The following is a 27,947-nucleotide window of genomic DNA, read 5'->3' on the forward strand; positions in this document are numbered from 1 at the left end:
CACATCGACCGAACTACGTAACAATGTAAAGCTTGCATATTATTACCCATACATGTACCTAAAATCATAACAAACTGATCAGGTCACGTTAGTTCAAACCCCTTTAGTCAAACGTTTGATTACATCATGGTAATGAACCTCACGGATAAACTATTATTTCCAAAATAAAAAATTCAGATTTAGACCGGAGTGTAGATTTAGGTCATTTTACCTCCATGTTTTGACCGAGTAGGTTATATAACCCCAGCGTCGGGGCGCCCTACGCTCAAATGTGCTTTGTCGTATGGACGACATCACGATAAATCAAGCCAAGGACGCATAGGTTCAAATGTTGTACTAACAATCCTTGATCATTCTATATCTAATTTGCTTAGATTAAAGTACTGGCAACTTTGGTTCAAGTAATTATCACCTGAAACATGAATACACGCTGTACCTAATTACCCCTTATTGTTAGCCGCTCCCCAACACACGCCAGGTGTGCGGGGCGTAAATTTCCGTGCACGTGCACGGCGAGCACGAATCCGGGAGTGTAAGGAAATATCCGGGGCCGTACATGCGGAGCCCGGAAATCCATGGACGCGACCAGGACACGGCGAATTTCACGGGCGTGTGCGGGACTGGAAACTCTTGGAAACGTGGTTTTTCATACAGTGAAAATACATTGAGAATCATTACGTCGAATTTAAGACTAAAATGCTTTTTTGTTCGATATTTTCAAACTACATTTTTAGCTGGGGCCGTCAACGTTAAAAATTAAAATTAAATGTTCAAAGACCTAATAGATTATTATGTAGATCTATATCTTTACTGCAGATGCTCAAACGTCATTTCATACTAAAAATCACCGTGAAGTAAGTATAGCCCTCTAATGATATTTTTTAAACTAATAGTATCTGGCGAATATATGTATATTACAACTGGATAATGTTTGCTACGGTTCTAGCATAGAACAACTTGCGAACAGTCTTACGTGTGCATGTTGGAACAGGTTTACTCCATGTTCCGTCAGCTTGGCACGCCGCAGCAGTAGCACCGTTCAGTACGTATCCCGTGTTACAGGTAAAGGTGACCACAGTCTGGTAGGAAGTCGCTGTGGCACTGACCGCACCGTTAGTTGGAGCCACCAGGGTTGGGCATTGTCTGACTGGAATGGTGATATTTTTTTTTATTACGGGGATCTATTTGTGTACTAAAGATGCTCTATATAAAATGTCTTCTTCTGATATATGCCTGTCTGTCATGTTTTAAATACAGAAAGCACAAACAGCTACCCTCATTATACTATATATTGTGAATGTCTGTATACTAAGTATACATTTCGACATCACTACATTTGTAGCATATATCAAATTGCAAGTCAATCGCCTTACTTTTGCATGTTGGAACAGGATTACTCCACGTTCCGTCAGCTTGGCACGCCGCAGCAGCACAGCCGTTCCGCACGTATCCCGGGTTACAGGTGAAGGTAACCCCGTTTGGGTAGGCGTGTGGTCCGGGAGGACTTAGAGCTCCGGAAGTTGGGGGCGTCAACGTTGGGCATGGTCTGGCTAAAATGTTCAATAAACTGTATCACGGAGAATAATCTTTAGACAGAAAATATATGCCAGAAGTTATACTAGGACGTACTTTCTAATACTCTCTTTACTATGTGGTGAATATCTGTATACTACAATTCGAAAAACCTTGCTGTATTAGCATATCATACAAACCTGTAAGTCGTAGTTATAGAGTTCAAACAACACACGGAAGAAACCAAAAATTTTCTGTTTGAACTCTATAACTATCGATTCTACAGATGGGCTTTCATTCAAAACTTACGTGTGCATGTTGGAACAGGATTACTCCATGTTCCGTCAGCTTGGCACGTTGTATTACCAGAGCCGTTTGGTTGGTCTCCCGGTTTACAACAGATGAAGGTGACCACAGTCTGGTAGGAGGTCGTTGAGGTACTGAGCCCACCGTTGATTGGGCAGGTCAAGGGTGGACAAGGTCCGGCTGAAACGGTCAGAAACTGAATAATGAATCTTTATATCTCTCTCTCTATATATTTTTTAATACAGAAAGCACACACATGCACAGGTATGTTCTTACACTTTTTGATGTCTACTATGCGTTTTTAATATCTACTAAATATCTGTAAAATGCGTGGTGCGGAAAAACTAGCTTTCAAATAACTTGATACGCGCGTTTTAGGGACAGATATTTTACGTCGAATACGTTTACAGTTTACTCGACAAGTAATTTAAAGAAAGAACGATATATAAATGCTGAAATTGAACAATACCTGGTGTAGCCGTGGTTGGTTCTCCAGACGTGGTTCCCACTCCATATGTTGTTGTGCTTGTATCTTCGAATGTCGTTGTTGTACCCGGTAAAGTCGTGGAGGTATCTTCAAATGTCGTTGTTGTGCCGGGTGTAACCGTGGTCGTATCTTCAAATGTCGTTGTTGTGCCGGGTGTAACCGTGGTCGTATCTTCAAATGTCGTTGTTGTGCCGGGTGTAACCGTGGTGGTATCTTCAAATGACGTTGTTGTACCGGGTAAAGCCGTGGTGGTATTTTCGATCGTCGTTGTTGTGCCGGGTGTAACCGTGGTCGTATCTTCCAATGTCGTTGTTGTGCCCGTTGTAACCGTGGTCGTATCTTCCAATGTCGTTGTTGTGCCGGGTGTAACCGTGGTCGAATCTTCGAATGTCGTTGTTGTGCCGGGTGTAACCGTGGTCGTATCTTCCAATGTCGTTTTGCCGGGTGTAACGGTGGTCGTATCTTCAAATGTCGTTAATGTGCCGGGTGTAACCGTGGTCGTATCTTCCAATGTCGTTGTTGTGCCGGGTGTAACCGTGGTCGTATCTTCCATTGCCGTTGTAGTGCCGGGTGTTATTGTGGTCGTATCTTCCAATGTCGTTGTTGTGCCGGGTGTAACCGTGGTCGTATCTTCCAATGTCGTTGTTGTGCCGGGTGTAACCGTGGTCGTATCTTCCAATGTCGTTGTTGTGCCGGGTGTAACCGTGGTCGTATCTTCCAATGTCGTTGTTGTGCCGGGTGTAACCGTGGTCGTATCTTCCAATGTCGTTGTTGTGCCGGGTGTAACCGTGGTCGTATCTTCAAATGTCGTTGTTGTGCCGGGTGTAACCGTGGTCGTATCTTCAAATGTCGTCGTGCCGGATGTAACCGTGGTCGTATCTTCGAATGTCGTTGTTGTGCCGGGTGTTAATTTGGTCGTATCTTCAAATGTAGTTGTTATGTCGAGTATAACCGTGGTCGTATCTTCAAATACCGTTGTTGTGCCGGGTGTAACCGTGGTCGTACCTTCGAATGACGTTGTTGTGCCGGGTGTTAAAGTGGTCGTATCTTCAAATATAGTTGTTGTGTCGAGTGTAACCGTGGTCGTATCTTCCAATGTCGTTGTTGTGTCGGGTGTAACAGTGGTCGTATCTTCCAATGTCGTTGTTGTGCCTGTTGTAAACGTGGTCGTATCTTCAAATGTCGTTCTTGTGCCGAGTGTAACCGTGGTCGCATCTTCAAATACCGTTGTTGTGCCGGGTGTAAACGTGGTCGTATCTTCCAATGTCGTTGTTGTGCCTGTTGTAAACGTGGTCGTATCTTCAAATGTCGTTGTTGTGCCGAGTGTAACCGTGGTCGTATCTTCAAATACCGTTGTTGTGCCGGGTGTAACGTGGTCGTATCTTCAATGTCGTTGTTGTGCCGGGGATAACCGTGGTCGTATCTTCCATCGCCGTTGTAGTGCCGAGTGTAACCGTGGTCGTATCTTCAAATGTCGTTGTTGTGTCGGGTGTAAACGTGGTGGTATCTTCAAATGACGTTGTTGTACCCAATGAAGCCGTGGTGGTATCTTCCAATGTCGTTGTTGTGCCGGGTGTAAACGTGGTCGTATCTTCAAATGTCGTTGTTGTGCCGGGTGTAACCGTGGTCGTATCTTCAAATGTCGTTGTTGTGCCGGGTGTAACCGTGGTCGTATCTTCAAATGTCGTTGTTGTGCCGGGTGTAACCGTGGTCGTATCTTCCAATGTCGTTGTTGTGCCGGGTGTAACCGTGGTCGTATCTTCAAATGTCGTTGTTGTGCCGGGTGTAACCGTGGTCGTATCTTCAAATGTCGTTGTTGTGCCGGGTGTAACCGTGGTCGTATCTTTAAATGTCGTTGTTGTGCCGGGTGTAACCGTGGTCGTATCTTCAAATGTCGTTGTTGTGTCGGGTGTAAACGTGGTGGTATCTTCCAATGTCGTTGTTGTGCCGGGTGTAAACGTGGTCGTATCTTCAAATGTAGTTGTTGTGCCGGGTGTAAACGTGGTCGTATCTTCAAATGTCGTTGTTGTGCCGGGTGTAAACGTGGTCGTATCTTCAAATGTCGTTGTTGTGCCGGGTGTAACCGTGGTCGTATCTTCAAATGTCGTTGTTGTGTCGGGTGTAAACGTGGTGGTATCTTCAAATGTAGTTGTTGTGCCGGGTGTAAACGTGGTCGTATCTTCAAATGTAGTTGTTGTGCCGGGTGTAAACGTGGTCGTATCTTCAAATGTCGTTGTTGTGCCGGGTGTAAACGTGGTCGTATCTTCAAATGTCGTTGTTGTGCCGGGTGTAAACGTGGTCGTATCTTCAAATGTCGTTGTTGTGCCGGGTGTAAACGTGGTCGTATCTTCAAATGTCGTTGTTGTGCCGGGTGTAAACGTGGTCGTATCTTCAAATGTCGTTGTTGTGCCGGGTGTAAACGTGGTCGTATCTTCAAATGTCGTTGTTGTGCCGGGTGTAAACGTGGTCGTATCTTCAAATGTCGTTGTTGTGCCGGGTGTAAACGTGGTCGTATCTTCAAATGTCGTTGTTGTGCCGGGTGTAAACGTGGTCGTATCTTCAAATGTCGTTGTTGTGCCGGGTGTAAACGTGGTCGTATCTTCAAATGTCGTTGTTGTGCCGGGTGTAAACGTGGTCGTATCTTCAAATGTCGTTGTTGTGCCGGGTGTAAACGTGGTCGTATCTTCAAATGTCGTTGTTGTGCCGGGTGTAAACGTGGTCGTATCTTCAAATGTCGTTGTTGTGCCGGGTGTAACCGTGGTCGTATCTTCAAATGTCGTTGTTGTGCCGGGTGTAACCGTGGTCGTATCTTCAAATGTCGTTGTTGTGTCGGGTGTAAACGTGGTGGTATCTTCCAATGTCGTTGTTGTGCCGGGTGTAAACGTGGTCGTATCTTCCAATGTCGTTGTTGTGCCGGGTGTAAACGTGGTCGTATCTTCAAATGTCGTTGTTGTGCCGGGTGTAAACGTGGTCGTATCTTCAAATGTCGTTGTTGTGCCGGGTGTAAACGTGGTCGTATCTTCAAATGTCGTTGTTGTGCCGGGTGTAACCGTGGTCGTATCTTCAAATGTCGTTGTTGTGCCGGGTGTAACCGTGGTCGTATCTTCAAATGTAGTTGTTGTGTCGGGTGTAAACGTGGTGGTATCTTCAAATGACGTTGTTGTACCCAGTAAAGCCGTGGTGGTATTTTCGATCGTCGTTGTTGTGCCGGGTGTAACCGTGGTCGTATCTTCCAATGTCGTTGTTGTGCCGGTTGTAACCGTGGTCGTATCTTCAAATGTCGTTGTTGTGCCGGGTGTAACCGTGGTCGTATCTTTAAATGTCGTTGTTGTGCCGGGTGTAACCGTGGTCGTATCTTCAAATGTAGTTGTTGTGTCGGGTGTAAACGTGGTGGTATCTTCAAATGACGTTGTTGTACCGGGTGTAAACGTGGTCGTATCTTCAAATGTAGTTGTTGTGCCGGGTGTAAACGTGGTCGTATCTTCAAATGTCGTTGTTGTGTCGGGTGTAACCGTGGTCGTATCTTCAAATGTCGTTATTGTGCCGGGTGTAACCGTGGTCGTATCCCCAAATATCGTTGTTGTGCCGGGTGTAACCGTGGTCGTATCCCCAAATGTCGTTGTTGTGCAAGGTATGGCACATACTCCAGGTGTAATATTTGTAACGAATACAGCGGTTGTCGTCACATGGGATGTGGTATAGGGTCTAGGATTAGTGCTGGTTCCTAAGTATGTAATAATAAAGTGTGTATTAAAATATTAAGCATATTTCATATATACCTTGATAGTGTTTTGATTATTTTGTCTGTAGTCATATGGAGCTATGACTAGTATCAGGGTGAAGTTGCAGAAGTTTGCCGAATCACGATCATTTCCAATCAGTTTTGAGGCTATCTTTGCAATTTAGGTTGACCTTTGAACCTTACTTCTGACACTTCTGACGCCCCCAAGTAGAGTGTCGCGAATATTAGTTTTACCCTATAACGTAATTTTCGCCTAATTCTACCACCTCTTGATAAACTGTCTGGAGGAGTGATCGGTTTGAAAACTTGTAAAGGTATTTTAACTTGGTGCACACGTTGGAAAGAATCACGTGTCTACAGCACTTTGGTCAGAAAGCTGGTGAAGACCGAGCGATTTGGTTAAAAATTCCGGTAGTTGTTTCCAGCTGAAGATCAGTTTTATCATTACCAAAGGAACATGTTGTTTTTGCTCCATTTCTCCTTCCGTTCCAAACACTGACCTCTGACCTGGCTTCTATGACCTGAAGCAAACTGTCTCTTACCATGGTAACTGCTGTACAGGTTTACATAATGTTGCAGTTTATAGCAGGAATGATTTAGACTGCTGTCACCATATAACTATGTGAATGTGTTTGAGTAAGAAATAACAGAGCAGACCATATGCGAAAGTAAACATTATGCATTTGCTTTGTTAATAATATGTAATTTACCAACTCAGATGAACTTCTATGCTGGTACATTTCGCTGAAGTTACAATTAGGATTAATATACGTGAAAAAACAAAGTTGATTATGACGTTATCTAACTTCTGACAACATGTTCTACTACGACATTGGACAATATACGTAGTCTGTGATTCACACTATTATAAATATACTCCATGTTCCGTCAGCTTGACACTTATCAGGAGCACTGTATCCCGTCAGTTATAGATAAAGGTGACCACAGTCTGGTAGGAGTGTTACTGAGCGCCCAGTTAGCTGGGGCCGTCAATTGGACATTGGCTGACCGGAATGCTCAATAACATTTCATTACGGAGATCTATTTGTACTGAATATGACCTTAATTATGTGCTTGCTATATGTGAAGCATATATCAAATTGCAAGTCTCCTTACTTTTGCATGTTGGAACAGGATTACTCCACGTTCCGTCAGCTTGGCACGCCGCAGCAGCACAGCCGTTCCGCACGTATCCCGGGTTACAGGTGAAGGTAACCCCGTTTGGGTAGGCGTGTGGTCCGGGAGGACTTAGAGCTCCGTAAGTTGGGGGCGTCAACGTTGGGCATTGTCGGCCTGAAATGGTCAGAAACACGTTATTATATTTTATGGACATAGTCCTTTTACCATTTACGGATTAAATACTATAATTATGTGGCGTGGTGCAACTTACAATTTGTCTCGCCTGTAAATGTTAAAATCTGGTATTTTCCATGATAATTTAATCTAATTTAAGGTGACTAAAAACTATTCTGGTAATTATTCTATCCAGTTGACTGAAGAAGAATGTTCTTTAAAGATAATTGCAAGCACTTTTTTTTACATCAGACGTTTCTGTGACCGCCTGTCACCGTCATTATGCCCCCGTCACATTGTCGACGAGCCTCGGCCGTATCTGTCAATCGCCGTAAAATTTTTATGTTTGACTTGTTGTAATATTTCTTAGTAAAGTAATGGAGCGGACTGGCAGAATAAAATAGAAATATAAACAGAAATCTGTGAAAGATCCAACTCAAATACTGCCGCAAGAGCCACAAATTTACACTGCCGTCTGGTTGATAAAAAGATCACATTTTTAACAAAAGGGGAGTCGGCCGAAGCTCGCTCGACACACGGGCGTACGTCGCTCGAGTTAGGGTCGACGATCTATCGATGCTCGCACGATCTCTAGACCATTCAACCAAGATGTACAACAACATAATGATTATCATTATATCAAAATCTTTTTTATACACGTGTACGTGAACAAAGCTATATTGTTCTAAAACTTTGCCTCTATACTTCTGTCTAAAATAGTATGTCTAAAATAGTATGAATCTTCCGGTAAACAAGTTTAGTAGCCATTCATTCAATGGCATCAAAGTAGACAGAGGTAAAAAGAGCCATGAAATATAACCTTCAACTACCTGACGTTCTTGTGGGCACCCTAAGAAACAAGTCCACCTCATTCCAGAATGAACAAGTGTAAACGTCAGTTTATTATACAGCCATCTGAAATAAGGCCACACCTCCTAAAAGGACAAGAGCAAAGGATTTCATGTGCGTTCAATCAGTTGAGGTCAAAATCTAGGCATTTGGCCTTATATAGTTAAAACCTCGTCATCTTTTTAAAGTGCTTTTGTTTATTAACGAATGTTAATGTAACAAAAGGAAAAAAAGGACGATTTTGTCTATTTTTATCCTTTCTCGTAAATATAACGTTAACAATCAGTTGTCAGCGGGACGTTGCTTCTTCAAACTTTACACAGTATACTGTCAATGCAATCTCAAATAAATGTCACAGGTGCTGAATAAATAATAACTTCACAGGAGCTCGGCCGAGGCTCGTAGAACCTTCGTCCGACGCTGGCACGAAGCTCGCTCGGAGCACGCACGATTTTATAAACTTTGCGCAAGTCGGACGAGGTACGGAAGAGGGTCGCCTGAATATTTCGTGAAGCTCGCGCATGGGTCGACCGTATTCAGCGACTGTCGCCCGATTTTGAAAGACGAAATACGGCCGAGACTCGTGGGATGTACTTCCGAATATCGGTCGACTCTCAGCCGCACAGGGGCGAGCTACGGGCTACAAAAATCGCCGGCGACTAGTTGCTGATGTTAAGAACACGTTTCGCGAGTCAGCGAGCTTCGGCCGACTCCAAAAAATCGCCGGCGATCCAGAAAATTCGCGCCATGCTCGACGGAACATCGCGCGTACTACGGCCGTAAATGTCGTTTATGTTACGCGCAATGTGACGGCCCCATAATGGCAACGCTGATAGGTTCTAATTTTTATGCGTCGCCGTAGCATCATTGAAGCTTTTTTGCAAGTTCAATCCCCGGGGGATAAATGCATGGATGTACAAAGTACAATGTACTAGAAAGAAATTACAACGATAATAATAAATTAAGAAAGGCTAACATCAAGTCTAAGGTATAAAATGCTAAAAAAAACTATATGCAGTATTTAACCTTATATTAAGGTCATGTCACATAACATCTGAATATTGTCTAGTGCTAAGAAAAAAAATAGTTGGGTACATCACGGCTTATAACAAGTGTGGATTTTTTAAACAAAAAAACGTTAGAATCTTTTTCTGAATAATGACTGGATAAAAGACATAAATTTGAACTTAAAATTTGTGCTTTACCTTGCGCAGTCATAGAAGCAGGCCTTGCAATCAGCATCAGGACCATCCAACTCCAAAACCCTGATGTACATTGGACTGTCATCCTGTCAGCAAAGTAGAGTTTCTGTGTGCTGCTCTTTTCTTCTGTATCGAAGGTGGTGGTGTCGCCCTGGACTCAAGTATAAGACCACAATCGAATGTTTATGGAATGCGATTCAGAAAATTTATACAAAATACACGTACCACAAAAAGAAATAAAATCGAAAGGAAGTCAGTACAAACTGGTTGAACCATGCAGAAATATTTTACAAAGTACAAGTAGATACCACAGAAGAAATACATTCGAAAGTATGCCATTATATGCTTTACAACGATCAGTCATTTCAATCAACGGAGAAGGGCGTTGGAAAATAGTCAAATGTGATATATTCGTAACCAGCTACCAATATTGCTTCATATTGAACTTCTACGAAAAATGAAATAAACCCCTCCAACATATACATCATCCTGTACGAAAACTTGTCAGAAAACACCGCACACTGCCTCAAATATAACACATCATTTAACCTTTGTGTGTATCATACATGTATGATAAAAAAAACTCTTAAAATTCTAAACGTGTTCATAACACAAATGCCACAGAGGGTGGTAAAATGTCTCTAACGTACACATATGCATGTACTTTCAATCGTCTCTATTCATGAATTTTACTCTCAGTACTACCATGCACTTTTGTCTGAGACGGTGGCACATTTGAGCACATCCTGGATATCAGTAATGCGCTGCGGTCAGATTTAAAGATACGGCTCTTTACAACAGGCGTCAATGGTTGACCTTGGGATCCGTGGTCTTCTCCTAGTACCGTACAAACCTTCCCACAGCACTCTATTGCGACAAATCCTCATTTTTTTTCACTAAAACTTGGCAGAAAATGTCGCGTGCGGCCTTAAAAACAACCTATTTTTTTGACACTGAATGAAAAAAAAATTTAAAAACATTTTAAAAGTATCAATAACACACAAAACAGATAGTGAGTATTTCCATGTCCCCAACACTATATGTGATTCACTACTAGTATACATGTAATCGTCTCACTTTGAGTATATTAATTCTCCTTGTAGTCAGTATGCAAATTAGGAATGCCTTGTTAACATGGCGGTCTGTCTGCCTAGAATAGCGCCATGACACCTGGGCACCAAACGAGCTGGAAGTAAAATTGCCTGAGGACAGGACGTTTTGGTGTGTTTTTGTCTCTTATCTCACAAGCAGGAACGGTGCAAGGTCAAATGGGTTTTACCTGTTTTCTCTTAAATGTTTCAGATCTTCGACAATCCTATGGCTATCTGGTAATGCTCGCATCACAAGTTGCCTCGAAATAAGAAAAAAGGGCTTGCAAAACCGGTACTACAAAAGACAGTGCCAGGAAGTCGAAAAAGTAGTAGGGAGAAAAAGAGGTGGGAAGACAATATAAAAAAAGTGGACTGGACTGAGCTTAGTTAAAGCAATGCCAGCGGCGGGAAACAGAGTTAAATGGGGGAGGATAGTGTTTTGAGTCATGGTGCCACCACGACCCTCAGCGAGGTCAAGGAATGGGTGAAGATAATTATCAGCGATTGTGAACGTTGACAGGTTTATTATTAATGGTTGCCCGCATAATTGGCTCTATTGTTGTGCTGGATATTTTTGTCGTTCATGTGACCCTTTCTGCCCTTCTCCGCATTCCATGATGCAATGATGTTACAGGCAATTGTGTTAGTAGAAAAAAATAAGTATTGTTTAAAACTTTAATCATAACGGAGTGAATGATTGTTTTTTTTTTCATTATAAGTTGCCTGATGCTCCGTGACATTACCGAGAAACATTACACTTATAACTCCGGCTAAAAAAACCGTCACACACGTGCACATTCACAAATTTGGCCTACCGAGCCCAAGCCGAACGCCCCCAACCATCGTTAGCAGTAGGTCGGCGCTATGTCGGCTGGTGTTTGGCCAAATTCGGCCGTACACCAGGCACATGTTTCAAATAATGTATGATAATGTTTGAAATATTCTGAGGTCAGGAGGTTCAGCCGTGGTTGGCTGGTGTTCGGCTGTAAGTCAGAGAACACCAGCCAACCATTCAGCAGTTATATTCAGCAGTGTTCATGACGTGTTCATGGGTCGAATTAGACTTTCATTAAAATTCATTTCGTTTAGTATGAAAATGTAGACGTAGCCTGAATCTGACCAGTGCTCTCAAACGTAAACGTCAGCTGAACCTGGTTGGCGAGTGTTTGGGAAAACGTTGGGGGAAGGGTAGTGCATGTAGTGTATATCCAGGTGCAACAAAAAAGATACATCGTCTACAATACCACTCTGAGCTCTGAGACGACGCGAGAAGTCGTATTTGTGGCAGTGAAAGAAAGGTTAAAATCTAACTCACAAACCTCTGCTTGGAGAGTATTTATATAAAACATACAATAAGAAGTCCTGATCGTATCACCCATAAAATGTACTAATCTGATGAAATTAGGGTTTTCGGCAATTTCTGGAATAGAAGATTTTTGCAATGAAAGAGAAACTGGAAAAGCTGGATAAAGAAAGATACTCACAGATATGTTGTCGTGCTGTCGGCGAAGCCAAGTCAGCTTATGCCACCACACTCACTCTTCAACTTTGTAGAAGAGCCCGGTTATCAGATATGAATCTGTATTTAGTTTGTCGTCTATTTATAGTGGCTCATACCACTTTGTTGTTGTACAGGGCGTATAAGGTGAAAGTTTACCGGTCATAGTTTGCACCAGGTTCAGGGAGTGTGGGAGTCAAGAAAAATATTACATTGCCGTGTTTATTGTTCCAAATAAAAACTGCTATTAGATCAGTTTAATCGTACATATTTCTAATGTGCAATGTAAAGGCGTCATACAACGGCATTCCGCGATGTCTGTTTGTTCCACCCACGCGGCGTTGTAAACTTTGCACCCTTCACATTAGGATAGAATTATCCGGAGCGGGCCGAATACATGTAAATTCACTTTAATCCAGCTTCGACCCGGACTAAATTCGGATCAAAGCGAATCTATTCGGCTCGATCCGGTCAGTTTTATCCTAGTGAGAAAAGGGCCTTTGACAGATTTAAGATTCATGGTTATCCGGATATCTCCGAACCACCCGGAGTCAGTTCGTTATAATTAGGCCACAGCAAGTAATTTTTATGGATGACATCATCGCGCGTACAATAATTTTCGCCTGTTTTTGAAAAAAAAAAAAAACAAGGAATGTTGTTGCCTTCTGACAGTGATCAAAATGCCGAAATAGGCAAAGATGTCTGTTGCCATGCCGGAAGGTGGATGACAGATAACTATGAAGAGAGGAGACAGGAAAAGGCTCTGATTTAATGTTTTGTTTCTTACTTTGATGCAGTAATATATGATGCTGGTTGTGTGTAAGTGATATTCCCACTGCATAAAAACCATTTTAGTGAGTCAAAATGTGAAAATGTAGGAACCTTGTTTTATTCGGCCCGCCTTTTTTTTTCGCCCGCTCGCATGAGATTTGGAATTTGCGGAGGGTGTCATCCATAAAATTTACTTGCTGTGGCCTTAGATAATTTTCCATTGTGTATAATGCAGCCTGGTGTGCGTACAACATAATTGTACAATTAGTAATATTAAGTGACAGGCGAAGTCACAGGGAAGCTTTTTGGCCCAAGGGCCACCACGTTCCCAAGGCCATCTAATACACTGCACTGCAGCAGGCCGTTTTGTGTGAGAACGTATGGTCAGATTCTTGCTTTAAGTCCAAGCAGGCCAATTTACAAACATGAAATCTTCGTCAGGTTTTTGTTTCATCCACATACACTGACACTGCGTACTTGATACTTTGGGTCTAACTTGGGAGCTAAATAGTATATATAGCTTATATTGGTCTGGCATATAGGGTAGTAAAACGCATAAAAAGAGTTGTAAACGATTTGATGATGGAACCGTTCCCACTTGAAAATCCACTTAACATTGAAATTGCCGACGTTATTATACCTAAGTTTAACAGATAGTGTATGAATAAAATTGGAAATTGGCGTACATACAATTCAGATGACTGATAAAAACATGTCTATATATCGAATGATTCTTCAACTGTTTTGTTTTGCCAATGATATCATTGACTGTATTGAACAGTTGTAGTATGGTCAAACAGTACAATATTGTAACAATTATGTTTGACTGATGATATAAGGATAGATATCAGGTTAGTGACAGTTTTGCTGCTATGATTTATTATATCTGAGTGATATATTTCACTGATGTGATGTGATTTTAATATGGTGAATCTCTGCAGAAACTATTCAGAAATCTGAAAAACAGTAGTCAGCAAAGGACACTTTGTCGCGTAGTTGACACAAATTACAGTGTATACATGTACGACTTTTAAATAGAAAACATGGTCTTTGGGACACTCCCCTACTGTGCATCAACCTGTCTCACCGTTGAACACAAATGGACGTACCAGGAAGACAAGGCGCTTGTCCAATTCCTAGATCCTAGACCTGTCTCACCTGGATGAAGACATAGAGAACTCTTAATCTTGGCCAATGAAGAATGCAAACAGCCCCTTCTGGATTGAGGCGGCAAGATCAATCAAGACCGCTACCACTAGTACCAGGAGTAGTGTGCTTCTCTCAGGTCAGTGGGCATGACCTATTCCGGCACCTGCCATGTTCCCAATGATCACGCAACGGCTCGATCGATAATATATTTGAAACCGCAATGAATTCTGAGTCTTGTCTTTTTTTTTTCCAAATAATCTTTATTGTAATTTCAAAGAATAAAGACAAAGGACATGTTCACATACAAGAAAATAAATACCCAGAGACATTTGCAAACAATACATCAGTCTAACAATTTACCATATAGTGGACCCCATTTCAACATATGTTTATCCATTTTCCCACAGTTTTGTGCTATCACATATTCCAGTCTATGATAGTATTTAACATAACATGTAAAGCCCTTAATCGTGACCAACTTAAACTGTCTGTTTTTATATAGAGAGAGCTTTAATATCAATAACAATATATTAAGGACAATAGGATGATTAACTGATATGCCTAATATGATAATTCTGGGTGTGAGCTTGACTTCTGTATCAACATGTTGTTTTATCCAAAACTCCACATCCCCCAGAAACCCCACAAGAGAGGTACAATGGCAAAAAATATGTAAAGGTGTCTCCTCTTCCAAATTACAATAAGAACATAATGAGTCCTCTGCTAAGTTCCATCTATATAACTTATTTTTGAGAGCAAGAAAGTTATGTAACAATTTATACTGAAATACTCTTATATATTCTGAGTCTTGTCTTTGTCTTTAACCTTGGATAATTGGGGCTGAAATGCACGGCGGTCAATTTCTAGGGTAAAGTTTCCAATTCTACGGAGGGGTATCAGGTTACCGGGGTTCCACGCGCGGGTTCCGTGGTGCCAGTCTCAACGGTAAACATTATTTTCATCAGTTATAAACAGTTTCCCGGGGACTCTCTTGTTCAAATGTGATAAAATCCGCACTGCATATAGCTCAAATGTTGGTGTTTTTATTACAATGCTTAAATGTGTGTGAAATCACTCTCGACGCGTCGAATGCTTATTCTAGAACAATCGACGTCAATAACCAAACAACTGATTTAAACCGACCCCAAATCTCTCCGAAAATTCCATATTTTTGCATTTTAGAGAACAGTATAACAAAATTAAGATTTGAGTCGGACAGTTTTCTTCATTTCAAAGTTAAAGTGTTGGTAAGATAGAAAAATTCGCCCAAAAATGCACTTTTTCAACTTTCAAGACGGATAATTCCAGAACGCCGCCATCTTTAAAAAATACCGTCCGACACAGATCGAGATTTTTGTCTTACCTACAATTTAAAACGTTTTTGAGGTAAATTGAATTTGTTTTTCTTGCGGTTTAAATACCATGTTTGCACGCATGTCAGGTCGTGTGAGTAAGTACAGGGGGTAACTTATATCCCCGTAAACAACAATTACGATCTTCAAGGTCACACACGATAACGGCAGTAGCTTCGTTACATGTTACATATCCACTATAAAAACAGGGCATAGATATACGGTACCGAAATTGGTTTATATTTGTGAAAAGGTGATTTTTTTACTGTTAGGCGGTACCGTGTAAAAACGGGCTTGAAGCCGCGGGTTTACTGTACATGACCGCGGGTAACCCCGGATCGAACGAACGTTCGGTTCGATTGACGTCATATCGAACATGATTCGATTCGAATGACGTCATATCGAACATGATTCTGTTCGATGAAAAGGTTGGAATATTTGGGCCCAAATTTGACCATCGTGATGACGAGCAATGTTACGTTCCGGCGCGGCGCATCCGCCCTCTTTACGAAACACATGATCCTTTCGTTCGAATGTATTAAATACAACACGATTCGCAACTCACAACACCGACTTACTTGTCATGCTCAGTGATTGGTCCAGTGGGATCACGTGATGCATTTCACTCTCTATATAAGGGCAAGCACAGGAAGATTTCTATCAGTGAGCAGTCCAGGCTCTCTCCGTCCGCTTCCAGTTCCCCGCCACCCGAAAATGTTGAAGAGTCAAGTTTTACCGTCAGGAGATACGCTGTAGCTCGAAACCGAACAAATGGAATGTGAGTCGTCGCCGCCGGGATTCCGTTGGTCCATCTCGTGGTGAACGGAGCACATGTTAGTATTAGTATAGTCGCGCTTTGTGGCGGTTGTATTTTATCCTTTCCCAGCTGCTTGGGAGTTTCAGGACTTTTGTACACTTCCTGCTGTCATTTTTCCCCAGATTTACTCGTCTGGCAGGGAACTTGACTCAGGTATGTAACTCCTGGTGGCCTTTGTTTTCTTTTGTCAGGTATGCGGCACCTGGCTCCCATTATTTTTCATTTCGTCTAGTTTGCGACCATATAAAATGAAAGTATGATGTCAGCAAAAACTACTAGTAATATGATTCATTTCTAAAGGAAAGCACTACATGTTTGTACAACAATAATTTTGTTATTGTTATGACACTTGGATGCTAAGAATACGCTGTATACTAATACTATCTTTTTCATTCTTTTCATACGAAAACCTAAGAAAATATTTGGGTGCACTGGTGCACCCACAGAATTTGGGTGCACTAAGGTGCACATGCACCCAATATTTCAAGCCCTGACAGGCAACGCCTCCCGTGACCGTATCAAGGTATAAAGCCAAGGTTTGAACCGCAAGCTCTCAGTGTCGAGAGGTCGAAGTTCGGAAGGGTTGTAGTCAAGCGGTTTTGATCTGGTTTTCCGTTACTATCGTTCGCCTTTTGATTCTCGAGTTCCTCATCCTTGCTGTATTCTCGTTAACTGTGAATGCCTGGTCCTTGACGGCTCGGGCAGCTCATGTAATCGTGACGTTGTGCACCTTTGAGCGCCTGAGCAGTGTCTGAGTTTGTCAGTTAGGTTTCCGTTTCTCGCCTGACTCCCTGCTCTAGTTGGACACGGCGTTCACGTTTCGTGTTTGTATCCGCAGAAACCTCAGATGTCCAGTCCCTTTTCGATGCAAGCGCCAGCACCGCAGGCAACCTCAGTCCAGCAGGACCTACAGCACCACAGGGCGCAGCGCCATCCCAGCCGGGTCTACCTGCAGCACCAGTAGGGCCTACTTCCAGCATCACAGGTCGCTGTCCCGGCTCCACACGTCGCAGCTACAACAAGCAGGCGCCATCAAGCTGCTATCAGTTGGGCCCAGTTCATTCATCAGCCGGTTTAGCATTGACACTGCACACGTTTTACTTTGGGACAATTTCCAATTGTTTTGCTTTACGTGAGGGCCTGCATGATTTTTCCCGTAAGCGTTATGAGCTATTTTAATTCACCGTTAATCGTTGCTGGTCCGCTCTAATTCAACGTTAAGCGCTATTGGTGTATTCATCGTGAAGCGTTATTGGTCATTTATTTCTACATAGAGCGTTGTCATCCTAAATTCAGCGTTAAGCGTTAATGAATAATTCTTCGTTACGCCTAAACCTTGAAGGATTCGTAGTCAAACGTCAGCTAGCCCTCGGAGCGTCCGCTTGTGGCTTCAGCATTCAAGCCAGACACGTCCCTCATGAATACCATAGAACAGCCCCACCCGTTCCCAGAACCCTTCGCAAATCATTGCAAACAAAGCATCCCATGCTGCGATGGGCACGAAAATCTCGCGATCAATGACGTCGAAGATGGCCATTGGCGCTATAGGCTATAGCGCTACTTTGACGAATTTCAAGGATATTCTGTCAATATAAAAGGGGTAGGGAATTTTCCCGACCAGCCTCGTAACCCCTGCTTCTCCTATTGGGTCAGTTAGTCCTCACTACTTGTGAGGATGTTTCTGACTCAGGGAGAAGAGTTGCTGTTACAGTTACAGGCTAGCTCTATGCCTAGAAGTGGCCAATGGCCTTGCATTGAGCGACACCGTTAAAAAAATATATCGAGGGCTCTGGTGAGGGCTGGACCCTATCAACCTTCTTCTCGTGGCATTTCCTACCAATGTTTGTCTACTTTTGCCTCTCAAAAGGCAGGAAAATGCGTCATTGAAGGTTTGTAAATACAAATGTCCCTGGCGAGAATGCCCCCGGACCCCTCTACATTGACCACCTTCGACTCTAGCCAGACTCTGCAACCTCGTTCTTCAAACCTTTGTTTTTTTTGTCTCAATGTCAAAGGGCAGTCAGCTGTAGTGCCTCAGCACTGAAGGCACTTTCGCACAAAGGCTGATGGGAGATGTTGTCAGTTGGCGGGTGTAACGTTACAGGTAAAGGCCTTGGAATAAGAGGTGCCAAAGGCTAGACGGAACGGTGTGAGAGACGACTTGTTTTGGAACGAAACAACGCTTATACGACTGAACCGGCCGGTCTACTACGGTAGGAGAAATACTAGTATTATAAGATTCTACGAACTTAACCTAATGTAATTGTAGTCTAGATATAACACAAACTGTAGGTGTACATGTTCATGCATATGGTTCAGTTAACTTTGATAAAGGTTAGATATCCAGGTAAACGATACTCATAGACAATTTGAACGGTACTGCTGGATGAAGTTTGAAAATGATATGATCACAATTCAGTTTTAACTCACTGAAAAGCTACTCTTCCACTGGTCTTCAGGGTCTATAGACGCCATGCACAACATTTACAGATTCATTGCATTGGGAATATTGCCCTACATGTAGCTAGCTCTTTTCGACAGGCAAAATGAACAGTGGACCGTAACGTAAAGATATTTCTGAGTGGCAAAACTGGATTTTCGATGTCAATTTTCTGTTAACTCTTTTCATGTACAGTAGTAAGTTGAATCCTATTCCAAATTACATTGATATCTCTGGGGTAAAATGCGATGTGCTTGTTTTGCACCGTAGGCTGCCGCTGCTACTTACAGCTACATTGTATTCATGGGCGTTGTCCGTAAATAAGAGGCGCCTCACGTAGCTTGTTTTGGGGCTATTTCACAAATGCTTAGAATGTGAAATGATGATGAAGATGTGTTCAGAAATGACAGTAACTTACAATATCAGACAGGTGTCCTCATCCTGAGTTTTTTGTTTTAATTTGCCGCCCTGAAATAGAATTTGATGCCTTTTATGTCACGTTTTAAGGTAACGTCGGCGACAATAGTAATATCATAGAGTGCATCACGATTAATAATTCATCATTTCGAATTAGATATGATTCGTTTCAGAAATATAATGAGGAGTCACAAGCTAAATAAGCTGTCTCTCCTGTTGCTGTTTGCGACGGCTGGGAACACTAGTGTGAAGTACCATTAATGCGTGCTTCATAAACTGTACTTGATTTTGTCAGTGATAACTTTGTCTCACAAATTCAGATACCAAATCTAGTGAAGCTGGAATAAAAATGCCTGTCAATTTACCGTTAACCGTTGCCGACCGTCCTGAATTTACAGTTAAAAGCGTTGCCGGCCCTGCTGAGTTTACCGTTAACCGTTGCCAGGACCTCCCCATGCAGACCCTCGAGGGCCTGCATGCCCTATTTCGTTAACCGTTATGGGCTATGCTATTTTAATTCACGTCCTTTTAATTCTGCGTAGCGCGTTATTTGTCATCCCAAATTCAAGCGTTAAGCGTTACTGAATTGGTCTTCGTTACGCAATTAGACCTGCGTACTAGTAGTCATAGCGCGTTCGGCTCACACCCCAGAGGTTGCGGGTTCGTACCCCACCTTGTCACCGATCTTGTGCCCTTGGGAAAGACACTTTACACGACTTTCCTCACTTCACTCAGGTGTAAATGAGTACCTAGCTTCGGTTAGGGACGTCCCTCGGATAAGACGTAAACTGGAGGTCCCGTGTTTGAGGAGAGCCACACCTCGAGCACGTTAAAGATCCCACCGCACCTTTCGAAAAAGAGTAGGGGCATGCCCCGGTGTGCGATGGTACAAACACTAATGTATGGAGTTGGTGATTCACTTCAAATCACCCGGACGTAGGCCTGGCGACCTCCGCCTTGTTTAGCCACATGGTGATTTACATCATTCACCCGGACGGAGGCCTGGCGAACCCCGTCTGTATCAGCCAAATCTTGGAGAGGAGATAGGCGCCGCCAAGATTATAAGCCTGAGGAGTCATCGTGACAAGTCCAGACATGCTGCTGGCTGTCATGATGCCCCTACGACCGTCAAGGTTATGGGACTTACATACATACATACATACTAGTAGTCAAACCTCAAGAAGCGGTCGTCACTTTGCCTCTCAAAATGCAGGAAAATGCATTATTGAAGGTTTAAAAATGCAAAATTTCCCCGGGGAGCATGCCATCTGTGTATGTTTCCCCTACATTGCTCGCGCCTTCTGCGCTCCGTCCCCCTCTTCAAGCATTTGTGGGCGCACACCGGGACCAAGGCAGGCGTGGAACACGGACATTAGTGTGCACACATACACTTCGTTACATACATTTCGTCAGCGTTCACTCTTCCTCACCAATTCAGATACCTCCCCCCTTCATAACCCACAGTGGACACACGCACAGCGCCAACACGCAATTTGGACCACTGAACTGAATACGGCCTGGCCAATCTTATGGTATCTTGCCCCCATCGGATCTGCTTGACTGAGTTCTGTAAAAGTGGGGGCGTTCCTTCGTACCGTACATAATCAATTCTGTCATTTTTGACAACGTTGACGCCCTTCTTCCTTGAATGATGTCATTGTCCCTGTTGCTATTTTCAGATATCCTGTTTTTTGAGGTATATAAAGGTGTGGAGAGTCTTGGTCCCATATTTCGGTGCTGTCGCCTGCTCTTAGCTTACGTGAAGCACAGGCTTGTGACATGGGGAACAACCATTCTCACAGCATGGACACAGCGCCCCAAGGAGACGTGGAGTCAACATCACCTGACCAGGTAAGTGATGTGAGGCATAAAATATGGTAGGAGTATGTGTGTGTGTGTGTGTGTGTGTGTGTGTGTGTAAGTGTGTGTGTGTGTGTATGTGTGTGTGTTGTGGCCACTTGGAATTTATCCTTAAGTGTGATCGAGAAGTTTCTGAATTTACATTCAGCGTAGATTGTTGTCGCCCCCACCCTTCAGGCCCCCATGTACGTGTGTGCATGTGCGTGTGCGAACATGTGAGTATATGTGTGTGTGTGCATGTGCGTGTTTGTGCGAGTGTGTGTGCGCGCGCGCGTGAATAGTTTATTATCTACAAGTAAAACGATGTCGGGGTGTATAGCCTGTTACACCACATGTAGCATATACACATTGAAATCATAATGCTGTGACGTTTCAAACATCTCTTAACTACTATGTGTCTGTATGTCCATGTGCATGTGTGCTTGTGTATGTTTGTGTGTGAGCACCACGACCTCAAAAGAGCATGCTAATTCCAAACAACACTAGGACTCGAAATAACTGGACCGTTTGCTCATTTATCAGATTGAGTTTGACATGATCGAACTACGAGAGATTCGAAACAAACTCCCACCGTACACAGGATACCTCGTCGAGGAATACAAGAGATCCCGGCGTAAATCTGGATACACGGGAAAGGTTGTTCGGACTAGTTTGAACATAAACAACATGCACAGAGGTAAGAGGCATGCAGTTTCATAACTTCCCCTCGTCTACCGGAGCAAATACAAACTTAGCTCGTCTACCGGAGCAAATACAAACTTAGCTCGTCTACCGGAGCAAATACAAACTTAGCTCGTCTACCGGAGCAAATACAAACTTAGCTCGTCTACCGGAGCAAATACAATAACTACAAAACAAAAATGATGTAAGAAATACGTGGTTTCTATCAAGGACCCCTTGGGGATTAAAATAATTCTGGTAACTGGAGTCAGAAATTTGGGAAGAATTCTTCAGATCATTTTACCCATAGTTTACGATATTAGCCCACCTAGATGAAAGGCTGCTGAGTCTGGAATTAAACTGTTGGCTGTTTACTACATGTAGAAGTAGAAGTGTTCCTGTCATGTAGGATCCCCTTCTTGTAAAGAAACAAGAAGCTGTCTGTTTCAATTACGTACTATAAATTACGATTGTATGCTCCAGCAATTTTGAACAAAAGCACAAACATAGAGGCTGTAAATGTGGATGTGCTTAATGTTGCACACAGTTTTACTTTTGCACAACTTTAGCCAACAAAATATTGTTACTGTGTTTTTGGATTTCATTGCTATTTTCAGTGATTGTTCAAGTGTACTGGTACAAACAGGGTTCACCCGTAGACGGCAAACATGTTGTCCTGCGGTTTTTTGAGTCTGGAAAGTACTTCTATCGCAAAACAAATGACAAACTTCGGCTGAAGGTGAGCTACAACAGACATAGTTATGGGAAAGTGAAAATTATGATTCGGTTCCTAGTTACATTTTGGTGTGCAAATTCCGTGGAACTGATCACCTAACTACAAATGTAGAACAGAACCACCAAAATGTTTGTTTCTCTGCTGACAGAAAGGTGGCTTTCAACCGGAAAGCGCCGCAGACATCACGTCAGCTGCTGACCCACGAGTGTTCCTGTTGAAACCGTGGCAAACTTCGCGGGACTATGTGATCGAATGGCATGGCGCTACCACTGAACTCATCACCCTGTTACAACAAAATGGGCAACCCGTGCAACTCCAGCCCAATGGTAAGATTTTTAAACGTCTTAAGCTTTTTTGTCACTTTAATAATTCATTGACACGGTCGGCACAGAGCAAAAAAATGTTATGAATAATGAAAGAATGAAATTACCATCACCGAAAAGTGAAATATTGATCATATTACAATATATTCAGAATGGTTAATCTTTTTAAAGTTGAATGATTGTAAAGTTATAGAAGAAACTTGTTTATAAAAGACATATGAATATGTTTGAATATAATTTTCCCAACAGTCGATGGACACCCGTCGGATGGGCAGGTGTTCAAACTTGAATGGCCGATATTCAGACGTGCTGCTCCCGGGTCCGATTCCCTTGTACCTGCAGTGGGCGGGCCGTTCCCATACCGCATCACACCGCCAAACAATGCAGACGAACTGTCTGACGAAGATCAGGTCGAGCTTGATGACTGAGGCGTATCATCGGAAAATATGGCATAGTCAAGAAGATAATACAATTTCCTTCAGTTATGCACAAATCTGTTATATATCACTTGTCGTCTTGTGATTAATATCACTGGAAGATTCAGTCATTCTTCTCAAGTTGAGCTCGCTGTAGGGTGTGGCTCAGGCTTTAGCCAGCTTTGCAGAAAAAAATAATATTGTGTAACCCAGTAGTATTTGTAAGTTGGTGTTTTTGAATACGATTTCCCGAGTTCGACGGCCTCGTACTACAACATGAATAACTTTTGCACATTACCGAAAAGTTATTTATTTACCGTTTTCTATAGTTCATCTAGAAGCAAGGACCACATGGTACATTAAACATCGATGGTCACGTACTAGCTGGCTGTTGTCAGTGTAGAGCCAAACAAATTAGTTGCTTCTATAGCGTAAGTCGATCAGACTTTGTATGATATTGCTCCAGAACATAAAGGTACCTGACACCAATGACACCAACATTTCATTATTACATTATGATGATAATTGATAGTATTATTCGATGAACTTAGCCGTTTGCACAAAATAATCACACAGCTTATCAGTACTGATGCCAATGCATGACGTAGTAAGAAATAACACCATTCCACAAATATGTCAGCGTACAAGCGTACAGCAAAAACTAGAATGCTACGCAAAATTAAAGAAGCTATTAAGATATATCACCTGGTCTATATTTAATGTAAAAATTAGTCTATTATTACGCCAATTACCACAAGCTAATAATAACAGCATTTTAGCTTTGAAAACCAACAAAGCTAGTCTGAAATTGTAGACGGAAGATGAGCGTCCGAGAAAACTTCAGGACGGCAGTCACACGTGTACACATCGCCTCCCCAGACTCCATTATGGTCGTGTTGAAGGTCTTACACAGGTGGTTCATCTTCACGATCCGATTTGTAGCTTGGTTCAATCTTTTGTTGGGAAAATAAAGGGGAAAACACAGAAATTACTTTGCAGACGATACTGAACATAAGGAGAGGCCGATAAAGCTATAAGTGTATAGCACGTTTTCTGCCGCACAAAGGGCCACAAAGATACAAGGTGCGTGAAAACATCAGGGTATATGCAACCATATCAACTTCTAGGTCATTTGCGGAAATGTCAAATCGGAAATATGCAATTACCCTTTAAATGATACATGTAGAACTTTGTCTGAGAAGAGGAAAGAGCATCGAATGTACGTGTGCCTGTTCTGTGTGTGTGTGTGTGTGTGTTTGTGCATGTTGCTATGTTTCTGTCTGTGTGTGTGTGTGGGGGGGGGGTATAATGATGTGTGGCTGTGTGATTATGTGTCCATGTGTGTGTGTATGTGTGTGTGTGTGTGTGTGTGTTTGTGTCTGTATATGCCTGTGTTTGTCTGTAATTGTGTGTGTGTGTGTGTGTGTTTCTGCTAATGCATGAGTGTTCACACTTCAGATTCAAATGATATCAACTTACCCCTCAAACCTCTCCACCAGTAAAGCCCTAAATGATCATGTTGGTCTTGGTGCTTCCTGGCGCTTCAGAGTCACAACAATATATAACAAGGATTCACTTCGATGTCTTTGCAACATCTTCAACTTTCAAGTCTTGTTGACAAAGAACTATCATAACATTGCTGTCTCTGATCTAAATTTTCAGTGTTTCGACAGTGTACAACATTATTCCTAATACTCAGTGTACTTATCTGAAGAAGCTTTTACAAAACGTTTCTTTCTTTCATTAGACACTTAACTTGACCTGGACTAGATTATCTCTGAGGTTCTAAACAGATGTTACGTTCCCCAAGATGCTCTTTCCTGTGTCAAACTAGTACCACCCTAACATCTGCTTCCAGGTTTTATAAGTACAGTACTTTATGAATATGTCTCCTGTCATCATAGTTGAGCGAGATGTCTCTAAAATCCAACATAGAACGTTATCTAAGAATTGCATAAAGTTTATGATATATTTCATAAACTACCTTTGAACTTGAAAGCAGCGTTTGGTTGATGACGGACATGGATCACTCAGACCGTGAGAGGAGGTCTACTAGATACAAAGCCTTACCTGGAACTTCTCTTGTATCTTTTGCAGCTTTCCATTCTTCTCGTTGAGTATTCGAAGCATGACAATTACTTCATGCAAATAACTGTCATATGGCATACATTATCACGCACATACATAGCCCAAAAAATAATTCGCAGCCCTTGTTACGGGCAACATCTTCTCTGCATATACGGTATGCCTAAATACCTCAACCGACCGCAATCGATCGCGTAATGGGTTAATATGCAGTATACATGGGCTAACAACCTTTTCCAACGCTCTGGATACATTGTCTATGTTTGTATGAATGGAAAAAAACACTGTAACTCCGACGTGTTCCCCCTGGTTCCCAGTCCCACATCTGGAATGGGTATTATCGCTTTCCCAACTATCCCAGCTTGACATTTTACTCTACTAAAAATAATATAAACGTGGTGTAAGAATGTAGATCAGTGTCATTTAATGCATAAAGACTATGTAGACCCTTAGCCTTTTTTTTTAAGTAAAAAGTAAGAAAACTTGAAACACCCCGGTGAAAGGTCAGGTCAGTAGAAGCGCGGGAAACTTGGCGTGGTTCACACACACCACAAACACAGGAATCATGGCGCTTTCAATGAGGTCTGAACGATTTATTAAACAATCTTGTTTCCAGACATCTCAGGGCCTTAAGCTCAAGGTGAGAGATAGGTACTGCGTATGGGGTGTGTGTGCGTGCATGTGCGTGTGAGATGTGTGTGCGTACACGTGTGTGTGAGATGTGTGTGCGTGTGTCTGTTTGTGTGCCTGCAGACTGACCTGTGACCATGAATGTCCCGCCGTCCCGGGGTATGTCCTTCCCACTGCCGTCAGAGATGTGTGTGCATGTGTGTGCGTGCACAGTGCACGTGTGTGTGTGTGTGTGTGTGTGTGTGTGTGTGTGTGTGTGTGTGTGAGATGTGTGTGCGTGCACGTGCGTGCGTGTGTGTGTGTGCGTCCTGTGACCATGAATGTCCCCCCATCCCTTGGTATGTCCTTGCCACTGCCATCGGAGATGTGTGAGATGTGTGTGCAAACAGGGTTTGTGTGTGCGCGCGCGTGTATCTGTGCATGTGTGCGTGTGCGTAGACTGACCTGTGACCATGAATGTCCCACCATCCCTTGGTATGTCCTTCCCACTGCCGTCGGAGATGTGCACCTCCATGCATGGTGAGCTCCTCCAGGGAACAGCTGTTGGCCTGAGACACGTACTGACGCGTCGTCGTGATGAAAGCTTCGGGAACAAACAGGCCGCCCAGCCAGATCTGCTGGTTCTAGGGGAGAGATAACAAAACCTTTCCTGCACAATGCAAACTCATCATCATCAGCAGCAAATGTGAAACATGTGAAACATTGGCATGAAAGCATGCCTTGTGACAGTATTGTTGACTCACTCACTCACCCACTCTCTCTCTCTCTATCACTCACAATCACTCTCTCTCACTCACAATCACTCACTCACTCACTCACTCACTCACTCACTCACTCACTCACTCACTCACTCACTCACTCACTCACTCACTCACAAACCCATGAGAAGCTACCACAGAAATGTCTCCTGTTGCAGAAGTTACCTTGAGTTCCTTGGCGCCTCCCTGGGCCGAATATCCCCCTCCAGACAAAACGTATCTATTCGCCGCCATAAAGTAGTACGACACAAACAGGGCACGTTCGTAATACTAATAACGAATACGCCGAATATAGTGTTAACTTGACGTGTTATGTACACATATTAGTATGAAAATTCTGTCTTAACGGGGTAGACTCTACTTTTGCGCTTTATGTAGTCTTCTGACCCTCCAGATGTCGGAGCGGATGGATATAATTGGTATTCTGCGATCGTCTGCAAATCGTAGCGTCAGTCCTGGGCGGCCATTGTGAGGTAAGGTTGTGTATTTGTTCGTCTGAGAATATTTCTTCCAAAACATGCAGTTGTCGCACAAAATAGTTGTTTCTGGATGTATTTGGGGTTGTAGTTGATACTAGTGAGGTACCCTCCTTTTTGTAAGGGTCACTCACTCCGCTTAGGACAAGGATTTCAGCCAGGAAATTGCAAATAATTGGTGGCATGGGGAACACATGCACCGGGATAAAACTGTAGTTTTGACTGAAATTTTCGCTTTAAAGCTTGCAAAGTTGCCTTTGTTGCTTTCTATACTGGACGATGTTACTGTGATGTACTAGTATCTTGGATATTTTACGCCAGAACAGAAGATATTTACGCCAGTTTCCGATGCATTTGGCTGTGTTCTTTGTGTAAAAAATACTGAATGAATAATTTATTAACACTGATCTTTTTATGCTGTTATCTGTGTACCTAACTCAGCGGCAAAGCTGGAAGCTTCGGATTGTTCGTGCTCACTGTATTACGTTTTTATCAGTCCCGTGCTTATGTCGTCTTTATTATGAAATTGAAAAGAAAGCTGTAACGTGCATTCTTGAATCTCCTGCCTATTGTTACTAGTAATTAAAAAAAATAATATAGCTAAACCACGAGGGACCAACTCAAGCAGTTTGAAGGAGATTTTAGATAGGAGAGTTTAGAAGATTTTTAAATCAGGGTGCAAGGGTGATAGTATGTTGAAATCTGTCTTCTATGCATACTAGTATGTATTGTAACAAGTACTATATTATATTCTGTAAAACTAAATGAAGATGTTTCTTTTGTTCAGGTCAACCCAGGGAAGATTGTGACCAGATGTGGGCCTGGCGCAAGCATGGGTCTGGTGATCCCTGGAGGCTACATCAAGATATTACATCTCAGCATCCATACCAGAGACACTGAGAAAACACAAGCAGTCTTTGATAAGAAAAAAAATCATTTGTTCTGTGAAACTTGACACATCCTGATTGTTATATTGGTGACAAAATAGCAAACACTGACTGGAAATGGCAGAACATCCAACTTACTCGGGGTGTGTTAGTCAGATTATCTCTAAAAGCTGTCAAGCCTCTTGGAAAC

The 27,947-nt window shown here is 42.7% G+C and overlaps 1 protein-coding gene across 1 annotated transcript; it reads right to left on the reverse strand.

Moving 5' to 3' along the window:
• Positions 1–934: 934 nt before the first annotated feature.
• Positions 935–7,621, reverse strand: LOC109476864 (beta-2-glycoprotein 1-like). The gene is made up of 5 exons (XM_019777881.1): positions 7,606–7,621; positions 7,164–7,340; positions 1,822–1,998; positions 1,374–1,550; positions 935–942 (listed from the first exon to the last, which is right to left on the reverse strand). Exons 1-5 carry the CDS (start codon positions 7,619–7,621, stop codon positions 935–937), a joined length of 555 nt encoding a protein of 184 aa, XP_019633440.1.
• Between the last annotated feature and the right edge of the window lie 20,326 nt (positions 7,622–27,947).

The sequence above is a fragment of the Branchiostoma belcheri genome, unplaced genomic scaffold, assembly GCF_001625305.1.
Source record: "Branchiostoma belcheri isolate BF01 breed outbred unplaced genomic scaffold, Haploidv18h27 scaffold399, whole genome shotgun sequence".
Classification (NCBI taxonomy): Eukaryota; Metazoa; Chordata; class Leptocardii; order Amphioxiformes; family Branchiostomatidae; genus Branchiostoma; species Branchiostoma belcheri.